The sequence below is a fragment of the Aptenodytes forsteri genome, unplaced genomic scaffold (assembly GCF_000699145.1).
Source record: "Aptenodytes forsteri isolate BGI_AS27 unplaced genomic scaffold, ASM69914v1 Scaffold80, whole genome shotgun sequence".
Lineage (NCBI taxonomy): Eukaryota > Metazoa > Chordata > Aves > Sphenisciformes > Spheniscidae > Aptenodytes > Aptenodytes forsteri.
The window spans coordinates 446,044-469,476 of record NW_008795026.1 but is presented as its reverse complement, the minus strand read 5'-3'; the positions used below and the strand labels follow the sequence as shown (position 1 = coordinate 469,476).

General features: G+C 48.3%; 1 protein-coding gene across 3 annotated transcripts; it reads right to left on the bottom strand.

Annotated features, from left to right (window-relative positions):
- Positions 1–27: 27 nt before the first annotated feature.
- XIRP1 (xin actin binding repeat containing 1) lies at positions 28–22,756 on the bottom strand. Of its 3 annotated transcripts, none has more exons than XM_009275923.2 (5): positions 22,601–22,756; positions 11,856–12,016; positions 10,587–10,640; positions 645–8,944; positions 28–294 (listed from the first exon to the last, which is right to left on the bottom strand). In XM_009275923.2, exon 4 carries the CDS (start codon positions 8,942–8,944, stop codon positions 1,250–1,252), a length of 7,695 nt encoding a protein of 2,564 aa, XP_009274198.1. In that variant the 5' UTR covers positions 10,587–10,640; positions 11,856–12,016; positions 22,601–22,756; the 3' UTR covers positions 28–294; positions 645–1,249. The 3 variants fall into 3 exon arrangements, with proteins under 3 accessions (XP_009274198.1, XP_009274200.1, XP_009274199.1); XM_009275925.2 differs by lacking the exon at positions 22,601–22,756 and adding an exon at positions 12,927–12,931; XM_009275924.2 differs by lacking the exon at positions 11,856–12,016 and having other exon boundaries at positions 22,601–22,745.
- Between the last annotated feature and the right edge of the window lie 677 nt (positions 22,757–23,433).

The window sequence follows — 23,433 nt, the reverse complement described above, 5'->3', positions numbered from 1 at the left end:
AAACAAAGTCATAATAAAAAGAAAATTGCTTTACAAAGTCTCAAAATGAATTTAAACAGTAAACATGTATGAAAGCATGGAAAATCTAAAATAAGGTTTTTGTATATATTGAATAATAAATTACAATTCTAAAAATAAAGAAAGGAAAGCAGTAACCATTCTGACTCAAGTAGAGAATCTTTCATAGCATCTTTCTTTGGGGGAACAGCACTGATAATAGCTGTAGGTCTTGGCTTGACAATTTTCAGTAGCATCGAGTACTTTCCAGGAACTGAAAAATAAACTGATAGATACCTCCCCCAACCCCAATAGTGACAGCAATTTGAGATTTTTTTTTTCCTTTTCTTTTGTTAACGGCTAAGAGAAAACCTATCCAACCCACCCATCAATATGAGCATGTGCATATATATGTTTAGGATGCCCTTCTTGGAAAGTCTGTATTGAAAGTAGAAAAAGAAGATAGAATAAAGGTGATTGTTTGCCAATGACCAGACTGGTTGGTTCTTTAATTGATCCTACCTATCCTTTCTTCTGCATTAGTTCAGAGAAGCCGGATACACACACACCCCCCACCCCCACCCCCAAACACTCTAGGGGGAAGAAGCTACCCTAAGGTGCCCATGGATTTTTTCCCTTATAGATACCTCCCCCAACCCCAATAGTGACAGCAATTTGAGATTTTTTTTTTCCTTTTCTTTTGTTAACGGCTAAGAGAAAACCTATCCAACCCACCCATCAATATGAGCATGTGCATATATATGTTTAGGATGCCCTTCTTGGAAAGTCTGTATTGAAAGTAGAAAAAGAAGATAGAATAAAGGTGATTGTTTGCCAATGACCAGACTGGTTGGTTCTTTAATTGATCCTACCTATCCTTTCTTCTGCATTAGTTCAGAGAAGCCGGATACACACACACCCCCCACCCCCACCCCCAAACACTCTAGGGGGAAGAAGCTACCCTAAGGTGCCCATGGATGGATTTTTCCCTTGTGCTTCTAACAGTGTCAGGGCTCTGGGTTGTGGTGCAGCACCAAGTCTGTTGGGTTGGCCAGGTGAAGGCTGTTCTCCTCCAGTGTCAAGGCAGACTGTTTGTCCTGTCTGTATGCAAACACCAAGACAATGACCCTGAGAAGTCCTTAGGGTGTAGATGAATCCCTGTGTGTAATGTGGATAAACCAGGAGATTTTTTTTTTTTATGGTGGACTTTCTTTTTTCTCTTATACAGTTCTCTCTTGCTCTCCAGAATCTCCTATTTCTTTGGCTTGGAGTTGCCAAAGGTGACAAAGACCACTCCTGGCTCCTGAAAACTGCCGTTGGTGTGGAAGTCTTCGCCTGGGCTCTTCAAGTACCTCCGAAACACGGGTGAGGCAGATACCTCATATTGGGGATGAGAGACCACATCGCAGGTAGAAGAAGTTTGTGTCTCAGATTGCTTGGTGACTGTGGTGGACGAAGTGATGATTTTGTTTCCAAACTGGTCCATTTCCTCGTACTGCTCCATGACAGTCCGGGTGGCTCCATAGAGCTTGGACCCATCGGGCCCTGTCTGCAGCTCCAAGATGCTTTTCTGCCTCCGTGGATTTTGCGGGCTGGGGACATTCAGGGAGCAGTAGTCTGAAAAGCCTCCTTTCATCCCACAGTGACAGCTGCCTTTGGAGGTGTCCAGAGGGCACCTCTCTTTCTCACTGATTGGGTGGTTGGCATTGCCAAGGGTGTGTTGTTTCATTGAGCTCAGCTCAACTTTTTTTTGGACAGGCTCTGGTCTCTTGTCAAAGGGGGTCATGTCATGCCCACTAGACCCTGCTGATAGATGGTTAAAGGAGCTAAAGCTGTCCTGAGCAAAAGCATCCCTCTTTTCTGGAGTGTCAAGACAGTCTGGTGAAGGGACATCCCAGGGGGAATGTGCTGTCCTGGGTGATTCTGATGGTTTCCTGGCAGCAGACTCAATGGAGATGTAGGAAGGTGAGGAGGGAGAGCTGACGCGAGATTGAATGAGGCGGGGGACCTCTAGCTCTGCCTTGGTTACCTCAGTCTTTTCTGCCACCTTTGTGCCTTCCACAGATGCTGCTTCCCCTGTCTCCAGTGTGATTCCCTCCTGCTTGGCTTTGCTTGAGACAATACTGATTTTGCGGATATTGCTGCTGCTCACAGAGCTTTGGGTGTTCCCCAGAGACTCTTTGAACAGCCCTGAGAGCCCAGCGATGTCTGACTCAGACTTGAGACTAGAGACAGAATAAAGAGCTTTCTTGATGGCCTCCTCGATGTCCAGGAGCCGGGCAAGTGTCTGCTCCTTCAGGTGGATAATCTCAGCACTTGCTCGTTCCAGGTCCCCGAAAACCAGCTCCACTGAGGAGACACTGTCAGCGTCCTCCTTTGCCAGTGTCTCAGCCCTGTCCTGTTGCTTGGCCTGGTGGGCCTTCTGACGAACAACCCAGTCAGGGACCTTCTCAAAGAAGCTCTTCAGAGCTTTCACGTCCACTTTGCTTGTCTCCTCCTCGAACTCCTTCACCCGAGTCAAGATCTCTTGCAGCTCCTCCTGTCTCCTGAGGTTCTCAAAAATCTCCATAGCCTCCTTGACATTGCCTTTCATGATCTCCTCTTTGTGCACTGACAGCCTCTTCCGACGCTCATCTTCTGTTTCTCTCTTGTTTTTTTCTCTCATAACAACTGCTGGCTTCTCTTGAGCAGGTGCCTCTGCCTCCCCATCAGGACATTTCAATTGCCCACTATTCCCCTGCTGTTGCTCCTCAAAGGGGTTCATTGGCTGCTGATGGAAGGACACTGAATGACACATTTGTGTCCTCTCATTCACCTGCTGCACGACTCTCTGACTATCCCGCGATCCATAAGAATTAGACACACTTTCCCTTTCCACCTTGGATGTGGTATTTTGCGCAATGTCATCTCCTCTCTTTGGACGAGTGGTGTGGCCCACAGGGGAGGTGCTTGGTTCAGTCTGTCCTGGCACATTAAGTGTCTGTGCTCTACCAGGACAGGTTGGATGTGATACTGAAGAGCACGCATTCTCATCTTGGCACAGGTCTATATGCCTCTGAACCACCTCACCTGGGCACCTCCTTGGAGCTGCTGCTTTCCCGGTCATCATTTCATGCTCGACTTCAAAACTGACCACTCCATTTTTTATTGGCTTTGAAGTCTTAGCACTGTCTGATTCCACTTTTCCTTGTCCTCCTTTGCTGGCCTTGTACCTTTCCTCTGCCATTTGAAGAGGGGTTTTGGCAGTGTTTTTTGGCAGCTTTCTCTCAGGGCTCATACCCTGACCTGTGACAGGCTTGTTCACAGATGTCTCCAAAGTGCAGCATTTTGTCTGAACCTCCCCATGGCCTGGTTGTTCACTTACTTCCACGCAGCTTAATCCTAGCTCCATGGGGGGAGGCTTTGGCTTGCTGATCTCCCTCAGGCCTGGAGGTTTCGGAGGCAGGGGTGGAGGGATGGGTTTGGTTGATCTGCTTGTGCTGTTATTTGCAAAGGCAGAATGTGCCTCGTGTAAGAGGTGCTCAGGTTTTGGAGGGGGAACAGGTTTTTTCCTGGGTGGGGCAGTAATTTCTGGTTTCGGAGGAGTCCTGGGCTTCTCTACAGGACTCTGATCACTGGGTTTGCAGGACAGAGAAGGGAGGGCAAGAAGAGGGGACTGGAGAGGTGCAGAACATCCTGGGGCTTCATCTTTGCTGGTTGGTAGTGGAAGGGCACCTTCTCTTGTTGCTGTAGTTGAGGGTGGGCAATGCTCTGCTTTCATCACAGCAGCTGAGGGAGGAGGAGGAAAGTCATTATCAGCCTGCGACCCTGAAGCCACTACAGCAGTCTGGTTACTAACGACTTGAGTCTCATTTTTCTTTTTACACACAGAATAGGACTGCCCTGCATTTCTGTATATCATAGCGGCTTTAAAATCCCCTCTGGAGACATTAACGTTAGACTTTTCCAGCGACTGAAGTGTGGCTTTTAAATTACCTCGGACAACATCCTCCTTTTCTACCAGGCGCTGTTCTGTGGCGGCACTTTGCAGTGCTCTGATAGCTGTCTGTACATCCCCTCTGATAATAACATCTTTTTCTTCTTGCACTGATTGCTCTTTGTAATCAGACTCAACAAAAGGGTTTATATAGGTTTTCACGGGTGTGGCAGTATAAAGGCCATCCTTAATGCTAAAATCTCTACTAGGCACAACTTGGCTTTCCTGGCTCAATAGTTGTCCTCCCTGTACTTCCTCTGAAGCACTGACCTTTTTGTGTGATGCTATGCTCTTCTGAGACACGCTTGTGTGGGTCTTGGATGCCTCCTGGACTCTAGTGGTGGTGGTCCTGATGGCAGTACTGGTGCTCTCCTGCGTGGTGGATGCAGAGTCTTGTTGGCGTACGGTTGATTGAAGGATCACTGTTCCCTGTGTGCTGGCTGCCTGCTGCCTGCAGGCCATGTGGACATCCTCCTTGTTCTTCTGTAGCTTGCGCTGGACATGGTGTTGAATGTTTTTTGCTTCTGCTGTTGCTAGCCTCAGGCTTTGCATTGCAGCCTGAAGATCACTCCCAAGGGCCTTTTCTTCTGGCTGCATCTGGCTGGCTTCCCCGGTCACCAAGCTCTGCTGTTTCCCAGCCACTTCTCCCCCCTGAGCTGTCACTTGGGTTGGAAATTTGCCTTGTGTCATAGCTTTGGGTTCCTTCAAACTGGCAGTGGTGGCTTCTTCTTTCTCTGCCTTCTTGCTGACATCTGCAACCCTTTGGATTGACTTTGTAGTCACTTTAAGCCCTCCTGACAGAATTTCTTCCTTTCCCATCACTGTGGGCAGGGACTTCCCAAGACATTGCACAGTGGCGCCTGTCACACCTGCTGCATGCACAGCCTCCCTCTCTAATGCACCCTCTTTGCCCACGCTTTCAAATGCGAATACCTTTTTTGCTCCCTCCATAGCCCCTGGCTCACCCTCTGCAATTACTTTCTCTATTTGTTCTTTATTTGGTAAGATATGTATCTTAGCTCCCTGTACAACCCGTGGGGCACTCACAGCTGCCCCCTGCTCTGCTTGGGAAGAGATGAGGGATTGTATCTCTGACTCCTGCTGGAGATTCTTCAGATAGTCTAGATCTCCCTTCTCAATGCAGCTCGCAAAAAGCTGGACATTTCCCTTCTCATTGTCCTCACGCTTAATGGTTGCCGTTGCTTTCTGCCCCTGAGAAGAAGCCAACAGGTTCCCTATCGTTGACTTCACATCCCCCTTGACAACTTTCTGCTGGACAGAATGGAACAGGAGAGAGTAGAGAGTCATCTTCACTGATCCTGACTTTGTCTCTTGTAAGACCATCCCCTTTTTGATGGAAGCATCTTGACTGAGGAGACCCTGTAAAGCCTTAGCTACATTTCCGCTCAAGTCCTCTTTGCCTTTAACAGCTTCACTCTGGTCCAGTAGCTGCAATGGGCTTACTTTGATCTTGCCCTCTCTGTCCTCCTCTACCAGCACACTCTGTGCTTCCACATTGGTTCTGTGCAGGAGCTGCAGCATGATCCTTTGCAAATGGCCTCCCACAATCTCCTCTTTCAGGATCTCTGGAGCACCTGGGCTGCTAAGCTGGTACTTCACCATCTTCACACTCTCTGTATCATTGGCTTCAATGAGGATCCCATCATGCTGAATAGCCTGGCAAGTGCAGAGCGTCTCTAAAGTCTCCTTCATGGTCCTTTCTTTCAGTTCTGTTTCTATACTACTTTCAGAAGCACTAAATTTATCCAAGGGTGTGCTCTCGAAGAGCCACGTTGTACTTTTCACATCTGCACAAGGGATCGCTTCTTGGGCTCCAGAACTGGCCATCACCTCTGGGTCCTTAAGGGTGTCCATTGGCTGAGTTTCAAACAACCAGGTGCAGCGTTTTACATCCCCTTTCTGGCTGTCCTCTCTCTGCACTGTACTGATAGATGAGCCTCTCTCCGCATCCCCGTACAGGGAGTCCACAGGCTGGTTTTCAAAAAGCCAAGTGGATGTCCTCACATCACCCCGCTGAACATCACTGACACTGACCATCCTCACGTACTTCTTCTGGCCCACTTGCTGGGACTCAAAGAGCTGCTTGTTGGACTGAACATCTCCCTTCTGCACATCATCTACTGTTCTGGGCACAGACATCTTTCCCCCTGTGAAGGAGTCAAGAGGCTCTGTCTCAAACCTCCACCGGGCAGCCTGGACATCTCCTTTCTTGATGTCCTCTTGGGTAACAGCCCTAATCACAAACACCTCTTCTTCCTTCTTGATCTGATCCAAGGGCTTAGTTTCAAACAACCACCGGGCGCCTTTCACATCACCTTTCATGATTTCTTCTTTCTGCACTGAGGTGACCTCATGGTATCTCCCCTCTTTGTCCTGGATAGCATATAAGGGTTGGCTTTCAAAGAGCATTGTGCAGGACTTGACATTAGCTTTGCTCATGGTGTCTTTCTGGATCTTCTGGAGCTCTGTCTCGTCCACTCTGTCATGGATTTGGTCAAGGGAATAGGTCTCAAATACGAACCTTTTGCCTCCAACATCTTCCCCCTTGATATCCTTCTCTGGAGGGATCTCCTGGATGCCCTCAGAGCTGTCCTTCAGGGAGTCCATGGGGTAGTTCTCAAAGAGCCAAGTGAACTTGTGCACGGATCCGGCTTCAATTGTTCCATCATCCTTCTGGGATGTTGGTTTGGTGGCTGCATCCAAGGGCTTAGCTTCAAAGAACTCCTTCACTCTGGACACTTCCCCAGACTGTATCTCCACACGACTGGAGTACCGCATGGTTTTCTTTCGGTCAGCTTCACCGACAGCACTGCTGCCCAAGGGTTCAGTCTCAAATAGGTGCCGGACAGTTTTGACATCAACTCCCTGTAATTCCTCCTGACTGTATGCCTTACTGACTTGTAAATACTGCTCCTCCTGGCCTTTCAGGGAGTCCAAGGGCTGAGTCTCAAACATCCATGTGTATGACTTCACATCAGCTTGGGGCACACTGCCATCCTCCTCCTGCTTCTTTTCAGCCTTCTCGTAGAGGGTGTGGATGGGCTGGGTCTCAAAAAGCCACTTGCAGGTCTTCACATCCCCCCGCTGGGAGATCTCCCGCTTCATCGAGGGATGCTCCTGACCTTGCATGGCTTGGTGATGAATGACGTCCATGGGCTGAGTTTCAAAGAGCCACTTGGCTGTTCTGACATCACCAGCCACCACCTCTTGTTTTGTGATCCCCCGTATTATATCCACTTTCTTGGTGCTTTCATCAAACTGGTCCAGGGGCCTGGTTTCGAACATCCATTTGTAGTTCTTGACATCACCACTGATGATTTGCTCTCTGCTTACAGAGGTGACTTCATGGAAATTGCCAAAGCTATCCTTGATGGCATACAGAGGTGTGGTCTCAAACAGGATTTGGTTGGCTTTGACGTTGCCAGCTGGAATCTTCTCCTCTTCTTTGGTGACGGGTTCAGCGTCAGCCTGCTTAATGCTGTCTAAGGGGAGAGTCTCAAACAGGGTCTTGAAAGACTTCACATCCCCTTTCACTACCTCTTCCATGCTGGGGGCTGGAATTTCTTCCTCAAATGCCTTGGAGATGCTGCCAAGGGGACAGGTCTCAAAGACATGTTTTCTTTGCTTCACATCTCCCTTCTCCTCTGCTGAGAGCTCTACTTTCTTTAAATGTCCCACCTCAAAATTGTCTTTCAGGGTTTCCATTGGCTGTGTTTCAAATAGCCAGAGTGTAGATTTCACATCACCTCCAATGACTTTTTCTTTGGCTACAGTGCTTTCTGAAGCTTCTCCCTTGAGGGAATCAAGAGTCTGGGTCTCAAAGAGCATTCGCTGCTTACTGACATCTGCCCCTGTGACAAAATCCGTTGAAGCCTTGAAATCCTGTTCTTCAACTGTGATTTCTCTGATGGCATCCAGAGGCTGAGTTTCAAATATCCACCTTGCTCCACTGACATCTGGTCTTCCAATTTCTTCCAATGAAATCCCACGGATTATTTGCACTTTGGAAGTGTCTTTGTTGATGGTATCCAGGGGCTGAGTCTCAAACAGCCAGCGAGCCGTTCTGACTGCATTGCTCTGAATTTCTTCTCGGCAGACGGACTTGATTTCATGGATTTTCCCAGTTTTGTCTCTGATGGCACAGAGAGGCTCCGTTTGGAAGAGCCTGACAGTCTTCTTAACATCGCCTTTTAGCTCCTGGATTTCTGACTTGAGTTGTAGGATGCTCTTCTCCTCCACTGAGCAGCAGCGTCCTATAGCATCCAAGGACTGTGCTTCAAAGAGCTGTCTGGCACCTTTCACATCACCTCCCTGGACAGGCTCCTTGAGAACCGCCTCCTGCACTTCCGTTTCATCCGAATACAGTTTATTTAATGAGTCTAGTGGTTGGGTTTCAAACAGCCACCGGGCAGTATGCACATCCCCTCTGGCAAGGTCTGTTTCTGATACCTTGGCTGATGTTGACAGACTGTCTCCATTGATTGACTGGCTTTCAAATCTCAGGGAAGTACTTTTCACATCCCCACCGGGAATGATCTCTTCTTCTGCCAGCTTCTTTGTGGCTTGATGGTCCCCAATGGAGTCAAGTGCCCAGTTCTCAAAAATCCAGCGCATAGACTGAACCTCTCCTGGAAGAACTTTGTCCAGGTTCACAGACGCCTGTGCATTGGGATCTTCAGTATTAAGCATTTCTGCCAGGTCCTCAGTCACAGCTTCTTCCAAGTTCTTCCTGAGCTCAGGATGCATGTGTCTGTAGAGCCTCTTTAGCTCATTCACTTGACGCTGCTGGTAGAACTTGGAGAAGGCTTGCTTTGGAGGAGGCACAGGGAGTGGGTTGAGATCCTGGCTCCCTGGAGCGATGACCTGGACTGAGCCAAGGGCGGGAGGGGGAGGTAAGTCGTCTTCCATTTTCTTGATGGCAACCTTAGATGATTTCTGAGCTTCTGACATCTTTAGGGAAACAGTTTTAAACGTCAGCATCATGTCTTACCCCCCAACCCCATGGCCGTTAATAGTGAGAATGGCAAAGGAAAAAGGCAGCCAACAAGAGAAATCCATGCACCTACTAAGCTCCGTACCTTTGGTTCAGTAGCACACAGCACTCCAAAGCATCACACCACTGCACACGCTCCAGGCTTGGTGTTAGCTCTGGTTCCACAGCAACGCGCTCTAAAGCAAGGTCTCTAATCCAGGCATGTGCGGTGGTTAGTCTACAGTCCCCAGGATTCAGTCCAGCTACAGCGTAACAGAGATGCCCAGTTTGGACTGTGTCAGCAAGAGAGAGTGACCACAAGAATAACATGAAGAAGGCTGTTTTAGAGTAGCCAGCTAAAAGTTAACTTCTCCCTCCTGCTCCCAAGAGTCCAGGACAGTGTGAGGACCTGCAGAAAGTCTGGGAGCATAAGATATGGGTGCAGGAGAAAGCCAGGGAGCTATTTGTGAAGAGGTCTCAAGAAGAAAATGGGGAGAGGGAACCAAACAAAAATGTCAAACTGAGCTGATGAGGACAGCCTATTTTTGGGTAGTGAGCTAGCATGATGGGCTTGTGGTGGCACCATGGGCTGCCCACCACACAGGAGTGAGGGCTTGGGGAAGGACATTTGTCTGACCAATGATTTCTTGTGTTGGACTCACGAATGTACCCCACGACATCATTTGTAGAAGAATAGATGCACAGTTATACTATACAGTTAGAGACTTAAATGAAGCTCTTTTGACTTGCAGACTCGTACAGGCATGAGGCTAACTAAAGTTTACAAACTGCTGGAATTAGCAGGCCAAATTCTGTACTCCGTTAGGAGAAAAAAGCAAGGCTGAGGGACCAGAGGTTGGGGTAACACCCACAGCTGGGGGCCAGCAAAAGTTAGACCTGTTTAGACTCAGTCAGCCTGAGCTCAGCTCCAATTCGCAGCAGTGTTGGTACAGAAGTGAACAGAGGGTGCAGTCGTGACGGGGTGGACTGTGGTTGCTTAGCCTCCCTTTGAGCCTCGCTTTCTGCATTTTTTCTCCTTAGCTTGGGAAGCCTGGGCGCCGGACGCCGAACTGAATACCTGCAACCTGCCCTAGTTTGGCATTTATCCAAGGGGAAGGTAGCCGAGGCCTATAATCATTATCTAAAAGAGACTGTAATCCTGGTGGCTTTCCTTTCAGTAAACAGATATGCTGACCCTTGGCATGCCTGTGGAGTTACGTCTGTAGAGTTATGCCTGGAATATTATTAGTTGTTGCTCAAAGCAATGGCGCGCGGTGTTATTTCACTCTGTTACACGCAGATTGTTCTGGCTAAAAATAAGTGTTGAACGTTAGTAAAAAAACCCCACCCCAGAATACCAAAATCAGCATATTTTGCAGCAAGTGTAAAATGCAGATCTTTCATATGAGCCAACATACTTTGAATGCACTTTTTAAAATAAGGGGTTTTTTTTGGGATCTGTGAAGAACTTCTGAACGTGGGGAAGGGCGACCGAGCAGCTGATAGCTATATTCAGTATGAAAGTGCTCCTCGCTGCCTTGTGTGGGTATTTAAATCACACTCCACCACAGTCCACAAGTATTTGCTTAGATAACGCTGCTTATCTTTAACATTTCTTACCTTGCTTTTTTTCTGTCTGTGGGGAGAGTGAATGGAGTTGTCCTTCACAGTACTCTGGAAAAGACATGAGGAGAAATGACATCAAACTGCATAGGAAGACACGTTATCTGTGTGTATATGTATGTATGTATCAACTACAGAGACCTGAAAACCATTACAGGTGAAGTTTTTTTTTTGGTTCACTGGCAGTTCTCCCCAAACACATTTGTTTAGAGCTGGGGGAAAAACAAAGCAAGCACTGATTTCTCCAAAGTTTGATTTAGCTTATATTTTTGTTTATACTTCAGTATTTTAAAAATAAAATTGATCTACATTTGTAATTGCATTGTGGATTGTGTAATTCATCGTTATGAAATTGCTTTTCTTTTTTTTTTTTTTTCCTTAGACTTCTAACCAGTTGCAATTTTCCAATTGCGATCTCCACTCATTTATTTTCAGCTGGGACTGCTTCAGTCTGGACTCCTTCAATACAGAGCCCTGATACATGTTTGAGAGACTGCATCTCTGGACAGGGACTCCGCGAAAGATTGAGAGTGGGAGGGAGCATGAACACGCCTGCAGGAAGGGCCCAGATGTGAAATCACATCCCACGTTACTCCTGGATCACCAGTGGAGCTGGGGAAATGGGACAAATGTAGCTCAGTGCCTCATAACCCTTATAACTTGAATTACCCTATGACCCAATAATCAGCCTGGAGTGGGTGATCAAATCCCTGGATCCCAGACCAAGGGCTATAAACAGAGGAACACAGGGAGGTTGCACTGTAAAGTTATGCCTGAGTGTGACATATGTGGACATAGGTATGTGTGTGTGTTGGAGTGGGTATAGCATGGAGATGTATGCGTTGCTGTGTGCTGAATATTTCCTCCATGGATGTGAGTGTGTAAATATATACGTACAAATAAAGCGGAAATCTTATGTATGAATAAACTGTTTGTATGGGCTAGTGGATGTAGAGGGGGGTGCGTGTTTGGTATGTGTGTGCATGTGTGAATATAATGTGTGTATATATATGTGTGTGTGTATGTGTATGCAGCTTAAACATCATATACATACATATCAGCACCTCTGATGATAACATTTATACAATATTTGCAAATGACAAGGGAAAGCTGGTCATTTTTGGAAAACCAAATGCTGTGTTTCTCCAGAATTACGAAACCAGACGTGTTCTCTCTCACCCTCTTACAACCACTTGCCGGGATGGGACATTGTTCGGATGCTGCTGGTGATTTGTGAGGGGGAGGACGGCGGCGCGCGGTGCTTACCGGCTGTGCGGGGCTGCTGGCGTGAGCAGCAGCAGCAGCTGTCTGGGAGAGATAGAGAGCTGACAGCTCCTTCACGGAGGGCGCAGAGGACCTCCCTCGTCCTTGGTGAAGTATGTGGCTGGTGTTGGCTGATATGTCTAAAAATGACCACGTCCTCTCGTCTGAAACAGGGACAGACGTGTGCGGTGAGCTATGTGCCAAAGACGTGAGGGCACAGCCACCCTGGAGCGTGAGCATCGCTTACCGAGGGCTCTGCCGGGCGCCCCTGCTGTCTGCACACCGATTCCCCCGGCAGCCCCCACCCTGGTCCCCCAAAACTTAACATCATGCCCTTTTGGTTAAGGGAGAAAACGTGGACATTTCCACCTCTTTCATGGCTGAAATGGACTTTCAGCCTGGATGAGGGTAACACATCGGGCAGTGACCTGATGCCACCATCCTGCTGTTGGGCCACAGAGCCTGCACCCATTCTTGCATCTCTGGACAAGGCCATCACCAAACATGAGCGAGCCGAAGGATGTGAAGGAGCATGTTCAACTTGAACCAATTCCCACTTTTTTTGCTCCGTGGCCGCCCTGCTCTCCTGTTGACGTGCCTCACAAGCCGTTATATCCATTTATCTTTACCTCTCCCCTGGGAGCCCGTTTCAGGGAACGGAGAGATGAAGAGGCTACAAGACTTGCCCAAGGATGTTGCAAGCAGTCTTTGGCAGAGCCAGAGGACCGAACCCTGCTCTTAGTTTAGAGATCTGATATGCTGAGCTGCACCAGCTCCCATGGGGCCCCCACTGGGGCCCAGCATGGCATTGCTGAGATATTCAAGATATTCAGCGTTCCTCCTACCTTTGTTCAGATGTCTCCCATGGAGATGACTACAGCTGAGGATGTTGCTATCTGGTTCATGAAGAAACGGCTACTCTGGGAGGAGGTGATCTATTAGCCAGACCTCCTGAGGGGTACACAGAGGGACTGGATGGTTGGAGCAGTCACGGACTTTTGGATGATGCTCAGACCATGCTCCCTCATTCCCATCTGTTGCACTCCATCCCCCTTGGTCCTCATCCCTCTAAACAGCGGGGGCTTCCCCTCCCTCTGAGGATGAAAGCTGTGTCCATCCCCAGAGAGAGGTTCGTGTTGAAATTGATGGCTCTAATGCAGATGGGTTCAGTTTTCAAAGAAAGAGGCAACTCCAAATTCTAGCTAAGAAACTTCTTTTTGCATTACTCTGCTAGGTGTGAGCAGGATGGCCATCTCCACCTCCCATCACAGATGTATATACAGCTTTACACCTATATGATGCATCTTAGTCCTCCAGGTTAGTCAGGGCTGTAATTTCTCTGTTACCACTGTAAAAACACGAGAAGGTTCTCCTTTTATCTGCAGGCTTGCACTGCTGCATTCGGATTTAGTGCGGTATTTGCAATGCTTTCTGTTTGAACAATGGGCTCTCTCTCCACAAATCCAGCTATTGCACAGCCAGGAAAGGGCTGATGTACTTTTTAATATGTGCACATTAGAAGCGTTGCAGCAATTCTAGCGTTCTTTGCCCTCAAATCTCAGTCCCCAAATCATGAGATTTTGTAAATAACAAGCGGAATGACACTTTTTCTTTGTTTTCTGCTTTTTGAGTTCAGATTTTCAAGTCTTTCTCTAAAATACTGAAGGAGATTTACTGTTTTTATTTTAAAGTGACAACAGCTAAAGTTATATACTAACAGGATTCCAGGAGCTGGTGCTTCAAATGAAGTATCAGTTCCTATGGGGACAAACATACACCAAAAAGCCATGAAGATAAGAGCAGAGGGACCCCAGTGAGCTTGTCAGACACTAGCTAGCATGCTGCTGGAAGGTGCCAAACCCCAAGGTTTCTTTTGTCCTTGGTTCCAGCTGCTCCTGCAGATGCGCAGGCATTTGATGCAGAACCGAGGCCAGATACATGAGGAAGCAGTGGGATGCAATACAGATTTAGCTGCCCAGTTCTGCCAGAGGTCACTAGGACACCAGGGGAGGAAACAGAAGAAGGTATTTCCTTAATGCTTTTTTTGCTAAGTCATCATGTAAATATGGGACCTCTCTCCCTGAGTCCACAGCTTAAACGCCGAGTCAAAAGGAATTATCCATCTACAGTCAGTGGAGACAGTGGCACTGCTGGGGCAGATTTGGTGCATCTTAAGATAGGCTGCGAGGTTGCAACCACCCTCTGATTGCATTAGTTTTTCCCCACTCTGCTCAAGAAAGCCCAAACTTTGACTAGATCCCTAGCTTTTTGAGATGAACAGCACCCTGGAAATGGGGAGGAGAGGGTCAAGGCATCGCTGAGACACTGCTTTTACAGGAGCCAGTGCCGATATCTGCTAGCACAAGCCCCTCTATCTGCTGCAGTGGGCTTCTCCCTTCATTTGGAGGCTCGAGGCACGCATTTGAAGGGATCTACTCTGTAAAAATGGAAAATTAAGTAATTGCCAGCAAAAGTACCTTGGATTTCATGGTATTTCCTTATTATGGCCATACCCTGTGAGAAGAGCATTGAAGCATGGGCTGAATTAGCTGCAGAAAGCTTTGAAGAGGGCTTTGAAAAATCTTGTGTGGGAATCTTTCTTTTCTCCTACATTGCTGAATTACCTACTGGAAAGGCAAAAGGGGTCCAATCAGTCTGGAAAACAGAAGCTTTCCTCCTGGCAAGGTAATGAGGTTTGGCTAAGCCTCCCAGTAAGAGCAATGGGGAGAGCTGGGGAGAGTCAGCCTTGCTAGCTTTAAAGCAGAAAGAAAACCAAGCACAGATTTGCAGCCTTTCTGGTTGGGAAATTGAACGGAATGCCCTTGGCAAGGGCATGGTCACGCTGAAAGTACTGTCTTAAAAATTACCTCTAGGAGATGGGAGCACTTCACTGCAAGGCAGGGACTCTGCCTAGGCTGACGCGAGCACTGCTGTGCTTAACCATTTCGGTGCTAAGTGCTTAACAAAAGCATCCCCGTGTCCTAGAACTGGGCTGGTAACGTTTAATGGTCTCCTCCCACCCCAGGCTATGGGTATTACCGCTGAGCTGATACAATTTGTATTGGCCCATGGGCCCGTGGGTCGAGAAGCTGCATAAAGAAGAGGAATGTGCCCCTCCAGCCAAGAATGAATAATGCAGATGAAGGAAGATTTCCAGTTCATGCAGTGGAAAATAGCACAGCCTCAGTGCTGCCTAGTCCTTCAACCGTTAGCTTGGATGGATGAAAGGCCACAGGGCTTCTGTTTTAGTGATGGATATAGTCAGATACAAGGCTTTCGTTGAAGCCTTGTCCTTATCACTGCCTTTGTTTTCTTTTCTTTTTTCTTCTCCTTTTTGACATTTTTGCAGTGCACAGGCTGTGCACAGCCCTCTGTTTGCTTATCGCTTCTCACAAAACTGCCTGTCTTAGACAGGGGCTGCTCAAACCCGCCGGGCGGGCAGCTGGCTCTGTGCTTGCGGAAAGTCTGGTCGCTCCACACGGCTCTGCCTGATGAAACAGGCTGCTGCCACCCTCTAAATTGCTAATTATAGATAAGAGTGAAAGAACAACAGTTCATTCTGCTAACGAGAAAGCCAAGCTGTCATGTGTGTGTGGCTAACGGCGTCCAAGCGGCACTTAGGACACCTCAAGAGTTGTGAGCACTGTGCCGCTGCACAACATCCCCTGGGAGGGAGGGGGGAGCTTCCCAGCTGGGGATGCTAAAGTAAAGCGAAAGGATGTTATGCAGACTGGGCTTAGGGTGTTATTTGTTTTGTATGAGATGGAGGGCATGGAAGTCCAGTTCGAGACCTGTGCTGGGCTCCACGTTTCTGCCTTGCTAAGCAAAAGGGCTCTGCTGGCATGTTCGGCATCCGTTCCAGCGCTGAATGATGCATCCCGCATGGCGCTGATTGACTAGCACTGACTGCGGCCCCAGGGATTTTAAACCTGATACTTCAAGCATTATAGCATCCCCCGTGAGCTAAAATAGAAGAAAAGAGCTCCTGAGGACCCCCTCCTCCCGTCCCACCCAGCGGCTGGCACCGCGGCTGACGGCGCTGCTGTCTACGTGAAGGATATGGGGAATGCTCCTCCCCGCTGGGGTTTGTCGGCAAAATGTCCTTCATGCCAGCGTCTGGCGCCGGATGAATCTGCACATTTCATGTGAGGGGCTGCAATGTTAGGACTGTCCATAAGGAGCAGCTGTTGGGGTTTCTTTAGCTCTTCCCTTGCCCCACGTATGTGCCACTCGGGCTCAGTTTACAGCCTCGCTGCCCCATCAGCTGTGCCCCGGCGAGCAGGGAGGGCTGTGGGACCTGGAATCTTGCAATGGGGGAAAATCATTCCTCATATTCATTTGTAATCACTGATCTTTCTAGACACAGGGAGGAAGAAGGGGAAAGGCAAGGCAACAGGGGGAAAAAGACTCTTAAATAGTCATCTAAAAATTCACTCACTTCCTCTTCAGCTATTTCCCATAAATCACTCAACTGCTCTGCCTCTTGCTGAAGATAGTATTACAGGTCTCTTGAACCGCAATTGTGTTACATCTGACAGCCAATTCCCAACAAGTGGAAAACAAATCACTAACAAAAACACTATCCCTCTCCTTCCCCTGACAAAACCCCATCTCGCCAGTAACACGGCAGCTCCGGCTCGCTCTGCTTTCTATTTAAACTGCTTTATCCTATAGAGAAACAACGCTACCCACCTGTTGGTGTCCACCACCTCTGCCGCTGGCACTCCTTCGCAGCCCGGCTCCCACCACCAACCCCAGTGAGCTACCAAGCGCCTGAGTCACCTATTAAAAAAGGAAGCTGCAAGCTCAGCACCAGTCTCCCGGGTCGCCTGGCCAACCACATGTCATCGGCTTTGCTCCCAAAATCAGCCGCCCTGAGCAAACACAGCTGCTAAACAAAGCCCTTTGTGTCGCCGTGTGCGCCCCACGGCGGTCCGTGAACGGGGGTTGTGTAATGGGGCCTGAGATCAGCCGGGGGCTCGCACGGGGCTTGCACGAGCTGGAGGGAAAGGGATAGCCCAGTGGTACAAGTCATGCCAGGGTCCTGTCCCCCTCCATCGCTCGCCGAAGGGAGTGGCACTCTGGAGAACATCCCATCCCGGCCAGCTGAATCCAGCATCCTCCGTCACCTGCTCAGCATCTGCCCGACACTGCTCCTCTGCAGACCAACACTGGGTTTGCCATGACAGCTGCTGGACCTGGCATGTCCTATGCCATGGAGCGCAGACGTGTTACGGTCTCACCCCTTGGCTGTGCCATGGCTGGGGTGCCGTGAGACATTCAGTGCATCCCACGGTGCAGGACCCGAAACCCAATACTCAAAGGCCGGTGGGAGCAAAGGGACCCATGTCCTGGAGCTTCTTAGCACCAGGGAAATCAGGGCAGGGAAAACAGTGATTTCTTCACACTGTGAAAGGGACTCTGTTTTCCAAGGGGATGGAGGTGAACCAACATGGAAATGCTCCTGGGTTTGTGGTGCTCTGGGCTGGCTGTTTCCTGGGAATTTGGGGCCATTTCTGCTATTCCTCCCTGCCTGGGATGGGCTGTGGGTTACTCCCAATCGGACGATCATTACCAGTTGGGACCCATGACTCAGGCTGTGTGGCTGGATGAGTGCCCCCATTCCCACCTGCTTGTCCCTGCATGTCAGTGAAACCTCAGCAACTCACCGTCCCTCTCTTGAAGCTGGAAGCCGGTCCCTGCAGACAGGGCCCTCATTTCTAAGGGCCTCTATCCCTAGATGTGGGAGCTGCGTGTGCTGAATCACACCTACCCCATCCTCCTCCCAGCTTTGCCCCCCCAGAGAATCAGTCCCCTGACAAAAGGAGCTCCTAAATACCAGCACCGCTCCATGGCTGGTCTGGGGGAATTTGCACGGGTGGGTAAGCACCCATAAAAGCTGGCTGGGAAACCAGTGCTGCTGCTTAATCCGGGAGCCTGGCAGCCCATTGGCGGTGCTTGGTCAGCGGGGAAAGGTTTAAATCTCTGGCTCCAACCCCTGCGCCGCCGGCCCTGGTCCATGGGGAAGCTCTGCCGGAGGAGACGCACTCCGAAGGTGGTATGGGAAGAGGGGCAGGCTGCCTCGCTGCCCCGGTTTGGAGGCTGCCGAAAGGGTGAGTGGTCCTGGGATGCTGCAGCAAAGGGTGTGCAGGGAAGGGTGGTCCTGGGAGGGTGAGGGTTTGGGGAGGGGAGAGCATCTCTAGCTATTTCTCACTGACCTCATGACGTGCTCTTGAGGCTTTAGCACATGTTAAAATGTTATGTGCTTCTTTTTCCAAAGGAAGGGGGAAAAAAGATGGGACAAGGGTGCAGCAGGGAGCATCGACAGGATTTTAGGCAGCCTTCAGTAAAGACTGAGGACCAGTGATGCTCTGAAGCATTCTGTTTGTCCTCACGGGTACTCCCTCCTGAATCCTGGATCACACATTGCTCTGTTTGCAAACTGCAGTGTTTTCTCTCATTTTCAGTTCTACAAAGGACAGTGAGGATTTGAAATTCAAGCTTTTTCTTTTTGCCATGGATTGGCCAATTATGTGAGAGAGTGGCAATTGTAAACATGTTTTTATTTTAAAAGAAGTCATCTGTTTTTTGACTGTTTTGGTCTAGGTTACCTTTTTGTTATAACTACATGGGCTAGGAATCGACATTTAAAAGTGAGAACTGAGATTTTCATATGCTCACCTAACCAACTCAGATGTAAGAACACCACTGATTATAGTCAGGTAACTAGCAAAAATCAGTCAAATTCACAACACTTTTTTTCTGATTCAAAACTTTCATGAGTAGACCTTCTCCTTTCAAATACGTTTGTACAGCATCGAGTACAATAGATCCCTGTTTTGGAGGTGGGGGGCATCTCTGGTATAGATCATAACTGTAATGACTAATGCACATCAAAAAATATAAATCATTCTCTTTTGAAAGGGTTTAAGAAAGATTTTGCGCTGTCTGCAAGCCATATGTTGCAATCACTAGCAACTCTGTGGTGCATAGAGCTAATATATGAATTCTGGGGTGGGAAATGGGCTGAAAAGAGGTTACCTTTTTGTTATAACTACATGGGCTAGGAATCGACATTTAAAAGTGAGAACTGAGATTTTCATATGCTCACCTAACCAACTCAGATGTAAGAACACCACTGATTATAGTTAGGTAACTAGCAAAAATCAGTCAAATTCACAACACTTTTTTTCTGATTCAAAACTTTCATGAGTAGACCTTCTCCTTTCAAATACGTTTGTACAGCATCGAGTACAATAGATCCCTGTTTTGGAGGTGGGGGGCATCTCTGGTATAGATCATAACTGTAATGACTAATGCACATCAAAAAATATAAATCATTCTCTTTTGAAAGGGTTTAAGAAAGATTTTGCGCTGTCTGCAAGCCATATGTTGCAATCACTTGAGCAACTCTGGTGCATAGAGCTAATATATGAATTCTGGGGTGGGAAATGGGCTGAAAAGAAAAGTGCCAGAACCAGAGGAAGGTGGTAAACAAATAAATAAAATAAAATAAAATAATATAACTAAAGAGCAGCTGTGTTGAAGAGGAAATAAGATATCATTTATAAAAGGAAATAAAACATCATTTCATGCTTTAGGAATTGTCTACTAAATTATAGTCAAACAATTAACGTTTTCCACGTGTATCAAGTTGCATTTGCAAATCTGAGGGTGTGGGAGAGGGTGAAGGAAAAAACAGCTACTGAAAAGCATCTTGTTTCCAGCACTTGAATTTCAAAATCAGATCTCTTTACAATTTCTAGCACCTCTAAACTGAAGATTCATGATCTTTAGTCACTTCTGCAAATGTTTTTGCCCCCTCAGTGTCAGCTGGACTTTCCTTTGCAGGAGCAACATCACAACCCCCAGGTAATTTAAACAGCTCCCAAGAAGAGTCGGGAAAATTTAGCCTCAGGCGGAGCTGCGTATCTGCCCCAAGGCAGCTTGGGGCTATTTCTGGGCTTTGCAAAAATCCGGGAATGTGGAGGACTCTATTCCTGGTACCAAAAAAATGCCAAGAAGCTCTGCTGAGAGACAGCTGCGAATGGCATTGCTGGTTGGGGATGTGGCCTTCCCGAGTGGGCCAACTGCTGTGGGCTTGTCTTTCCTTAGAGAGGGACTTAAACATCACCCAGGCCAGCTCCCCTGCTTTTGGGATACGAAGTGCCTAGACAAGGCGGATGCAGCCCCGACCATCCGCTCAGCACTGCCTCGTTCTCCATGTTCCTCTGTTATTTGCAAAGGGTTAATAAAAGCCGAGCGGACGTTTAATATATTGCTGCCCCAGGCTGTGTATCGCTGGGATCTCAGTATCCAGCACTGCCCTCTGATGTGCTGAGGATCGAGTATCACGCACCATTCTCGTACCCTCCAGTAACTATTTATCTGTTATTTATACAGGGGGTTTTCACTGAAATGGTGATAAACATTCCTGCAGCCAATACAACAAGAGCTGTTTTTATTTCCCTCTCTCTCTATTTCACCTATCCCTGAACGCTGGCCGGCAGCAGGACTATTTTTATCCCTAACCCCTCTGCCAGGCTCCGTGTCCTCTGCGTGCTCTGCCTGCTCCCGTAGAGCAGCATCTCAGCCCTTGCAGGCTACAGTGCAGGATGACCGTTGGTGAGAGTGGTTTCCCTCCCCCTAAAATCCCCTTCCCCAGGGAAAGCAACGCCGAGCTACCCACTGGAATAACCTCTGTCTGGGGAGAGGGCTTCTTGGCATGCCACGAATACCAGACCTTTTAAGGGAAGCCCTTTCTAACCACTGCGAAGAGATACCTTGGGAATGTCTGCGCAGGCATGAGTCCTGCGAGCATCACCGGCCGCGCATCCCGTCTGCGATGCAGAGCACAGCCAGGATCAGGGCTGTGGCGTATATATCTTAAAGCATTTCTTTGCCATGCCATGGTGTTTACACGGGGGCATTGCATGGATACCACGCAGCTCTGAGGAGCTGTTGAGACCCTGCCTTTGCTTTCTATTCTTATCATGGTGTTTCCATGCTGCTGTCAGCTCTTTACCACTGACAGCCAAGAAAACTTAATACTGTTTTGGAAGAAACAGCCATAGCCAAAAAAAATTTAGCAGTATCCTTTAAGGAGAAAACCCCAACCCACTTGTGGCTATTGAGTTTCCCTGGCATTTCCATTTGTTTCTGAATGAGGCAAATTGCCAGTGAGAATATGAGGGAAGAGAGTAATGGTTGGCTTTAAAAGAATAAAATACCAGGTTGTACAGTACTTAGTGCAGAGATTCCTGCTACCATGTTCAAACCCAGACTTGGGGTTTTTGCTGGCGCTGAAGAATTTCCACCTTCCTAGCAACAAGGCTAGGGCATCCTCACCTGGTTTCCCCCAAAAAGGAGGCTTTTGTATCCTGCAAAATACTGCATCTATTCAAGGGCTAAAAACAGCCTTTGTAGGATGTTCCTACAAATTTCCATCGATGCTGGATCCCTTAATTGCCACTAGTGGATTATCTACCACTTTGCCTGGACAAGAACATGAGTTTTCGTATTTTGCCTCTTCTCATCAAGTGAGGCATCAATTCCACCTCTCTTTCTCCAAATCCCTGTTTTCTAATAAAAACCTGAAGCTACTTCACATATTTTCCAGCAAAGATTTGGGTGAAAACTGGAGACCTGGAGGGAATTGGGGAAAGTTAAAGAATTTCTGTTATTCTCACAACAATCAGCACGATGTGTATCCCAGAAGGAAACCTTAACCACCACCAAGTTCATGAGCAGAAAAATACTGCTTTCAGCTCAGGCTGTTGGGGTCAGGCCCTTCACACAGTGACTGAGGGGCAGCACCGAGACCTGGACCTGGGGTCCTGGCTCTCTCCTGTTGGCCACAACACAGACCTTAGAGCTAAAAGGCAGATGGATAGTCAGGTATGAGACACACACACGCACACACAGGGGTAGGTTTCTGCTCCGTCTTACAGAGTTGAGCAGGTTTTTGGAGTTACTTTCCATATATAAGCACAAATAGGGAGTGGTATGGCCACATTAATGCTGCTAACCCAACAGGCTCCTGAAGCCCGTTATTTGGCTCAGGGTCACAAACACATTTCTCAGCCCTCCCTGGAGCCTGGGAGAGAAGAGGAGGCAAAGAAATTCCCTCCTTAACTAATCCTACTCTGCCTCCTATTCCCTAGGAATGTAAGACGAAGCAAAGCTCATTTCCCTCCGAACAGTCCACATTTTCCTTCCTATTGCCTATCAGTCCTGAACACGGTTTTGATCTGGAAGATGTCCCTTCCACCCCCAGCATCCATCCAGCTCGCCTGAATCCTGTACAGATTCTTTCCCCTATTGCTGGTCACGGGGACCAGAGTCACGGTAACTAACAGCATTTTTGGGGAGAGAGTAGACACTGAGATCTAGCCCCACGAATTTAAGCCTCAAAGCTAGGAACTTCGATATTTCAGGACAGGGGAAAAGCACAAATGTACAACGCTCTGTTTCTACCTTGAACATGCCCAAGCACCCTAGATGACGGTGCTGAACCAGACCGAAGCCACCATACGTGGAGCATGGAGACAGCACCTTCTGCAGCAGAGGGTGGGATTTACCAAGCTCTGGGCCAACAAAATAAAGTCCACAGCTTTCCATGAGCTGCAACTTCTCTTTCATTGCACGAGGCGCTAAGCATCCTCATTTGCCCTGCATTTTAGCATCAGTCTGAGGTTCATATTCATGCAACACTTCACCCCGCTCTAATCTACCCCAAAATTACTTACAGGGAGGTCTTGGTAGTCCCAACAGCTGTGTCACGCTGTAGACAACCCCTGTGGAAAATCTATGTGAAACTCACAGCCGGGCAGCCCTTAGCGTATCCTACGAGGAGCCCTGCTCCACTCCCCACACCCTCGGTCCTGTTCACTGCCTCCCAGTGGTCTCTGGCAGCCGGTTTTATCGCCGAGTGCTGGGCTATGTTGAGAGGATGAACCACTTGGTCTATTTTTAGGGAAGAGTGAAATTGCTCTTCCACCAGGCTGAGTCAATCATGAGTTTTAGCAATCCTACACGGAGGCTGGGAAAGTCTGGGGCCTGGCTTATTTTCAGAACTTATTCATTCAAAATACCCCTGGTGTAATCCGGTACAGGACAGGGGATGCTTCCAGGCAGTGGTGCAATGGGGAAGAGGCATTTCCCTGACTCACTGTCATGTCCTCGGGCTGTGATCTGCACGGCCAGGCTCCCTTTGCCTCCAACCACAGCCAAAGTTTTAAGGGAAAAGCTGGGAAGGTGACAGGTATTAACTACATTTTCTGGTTCCCTATTTCCTCATCAGTTCCAATATTTTAGAACCAAGAAAGGAAAAAAAAAATATTTTAGGAAAGTGAGGGGAAGTGTGTATGCCAAGAAGGAGGATCGAGCTATCTGCTTTATGGTCAGCTGGGAATCATCCCCATCCTTGCAGTCCTTCCATTAGCAATGCGGTGCTGCAGGGAGGTGTTCTGGGCAGTGTTTGGAGAGGGATAACAATAGAGCACTCGGCCCCGGAGGGCTCTTGATGTCCTCAAAGCTCAGCTGGGCAATGGGAGCTATTTTTATCATATCAATGGTAGGC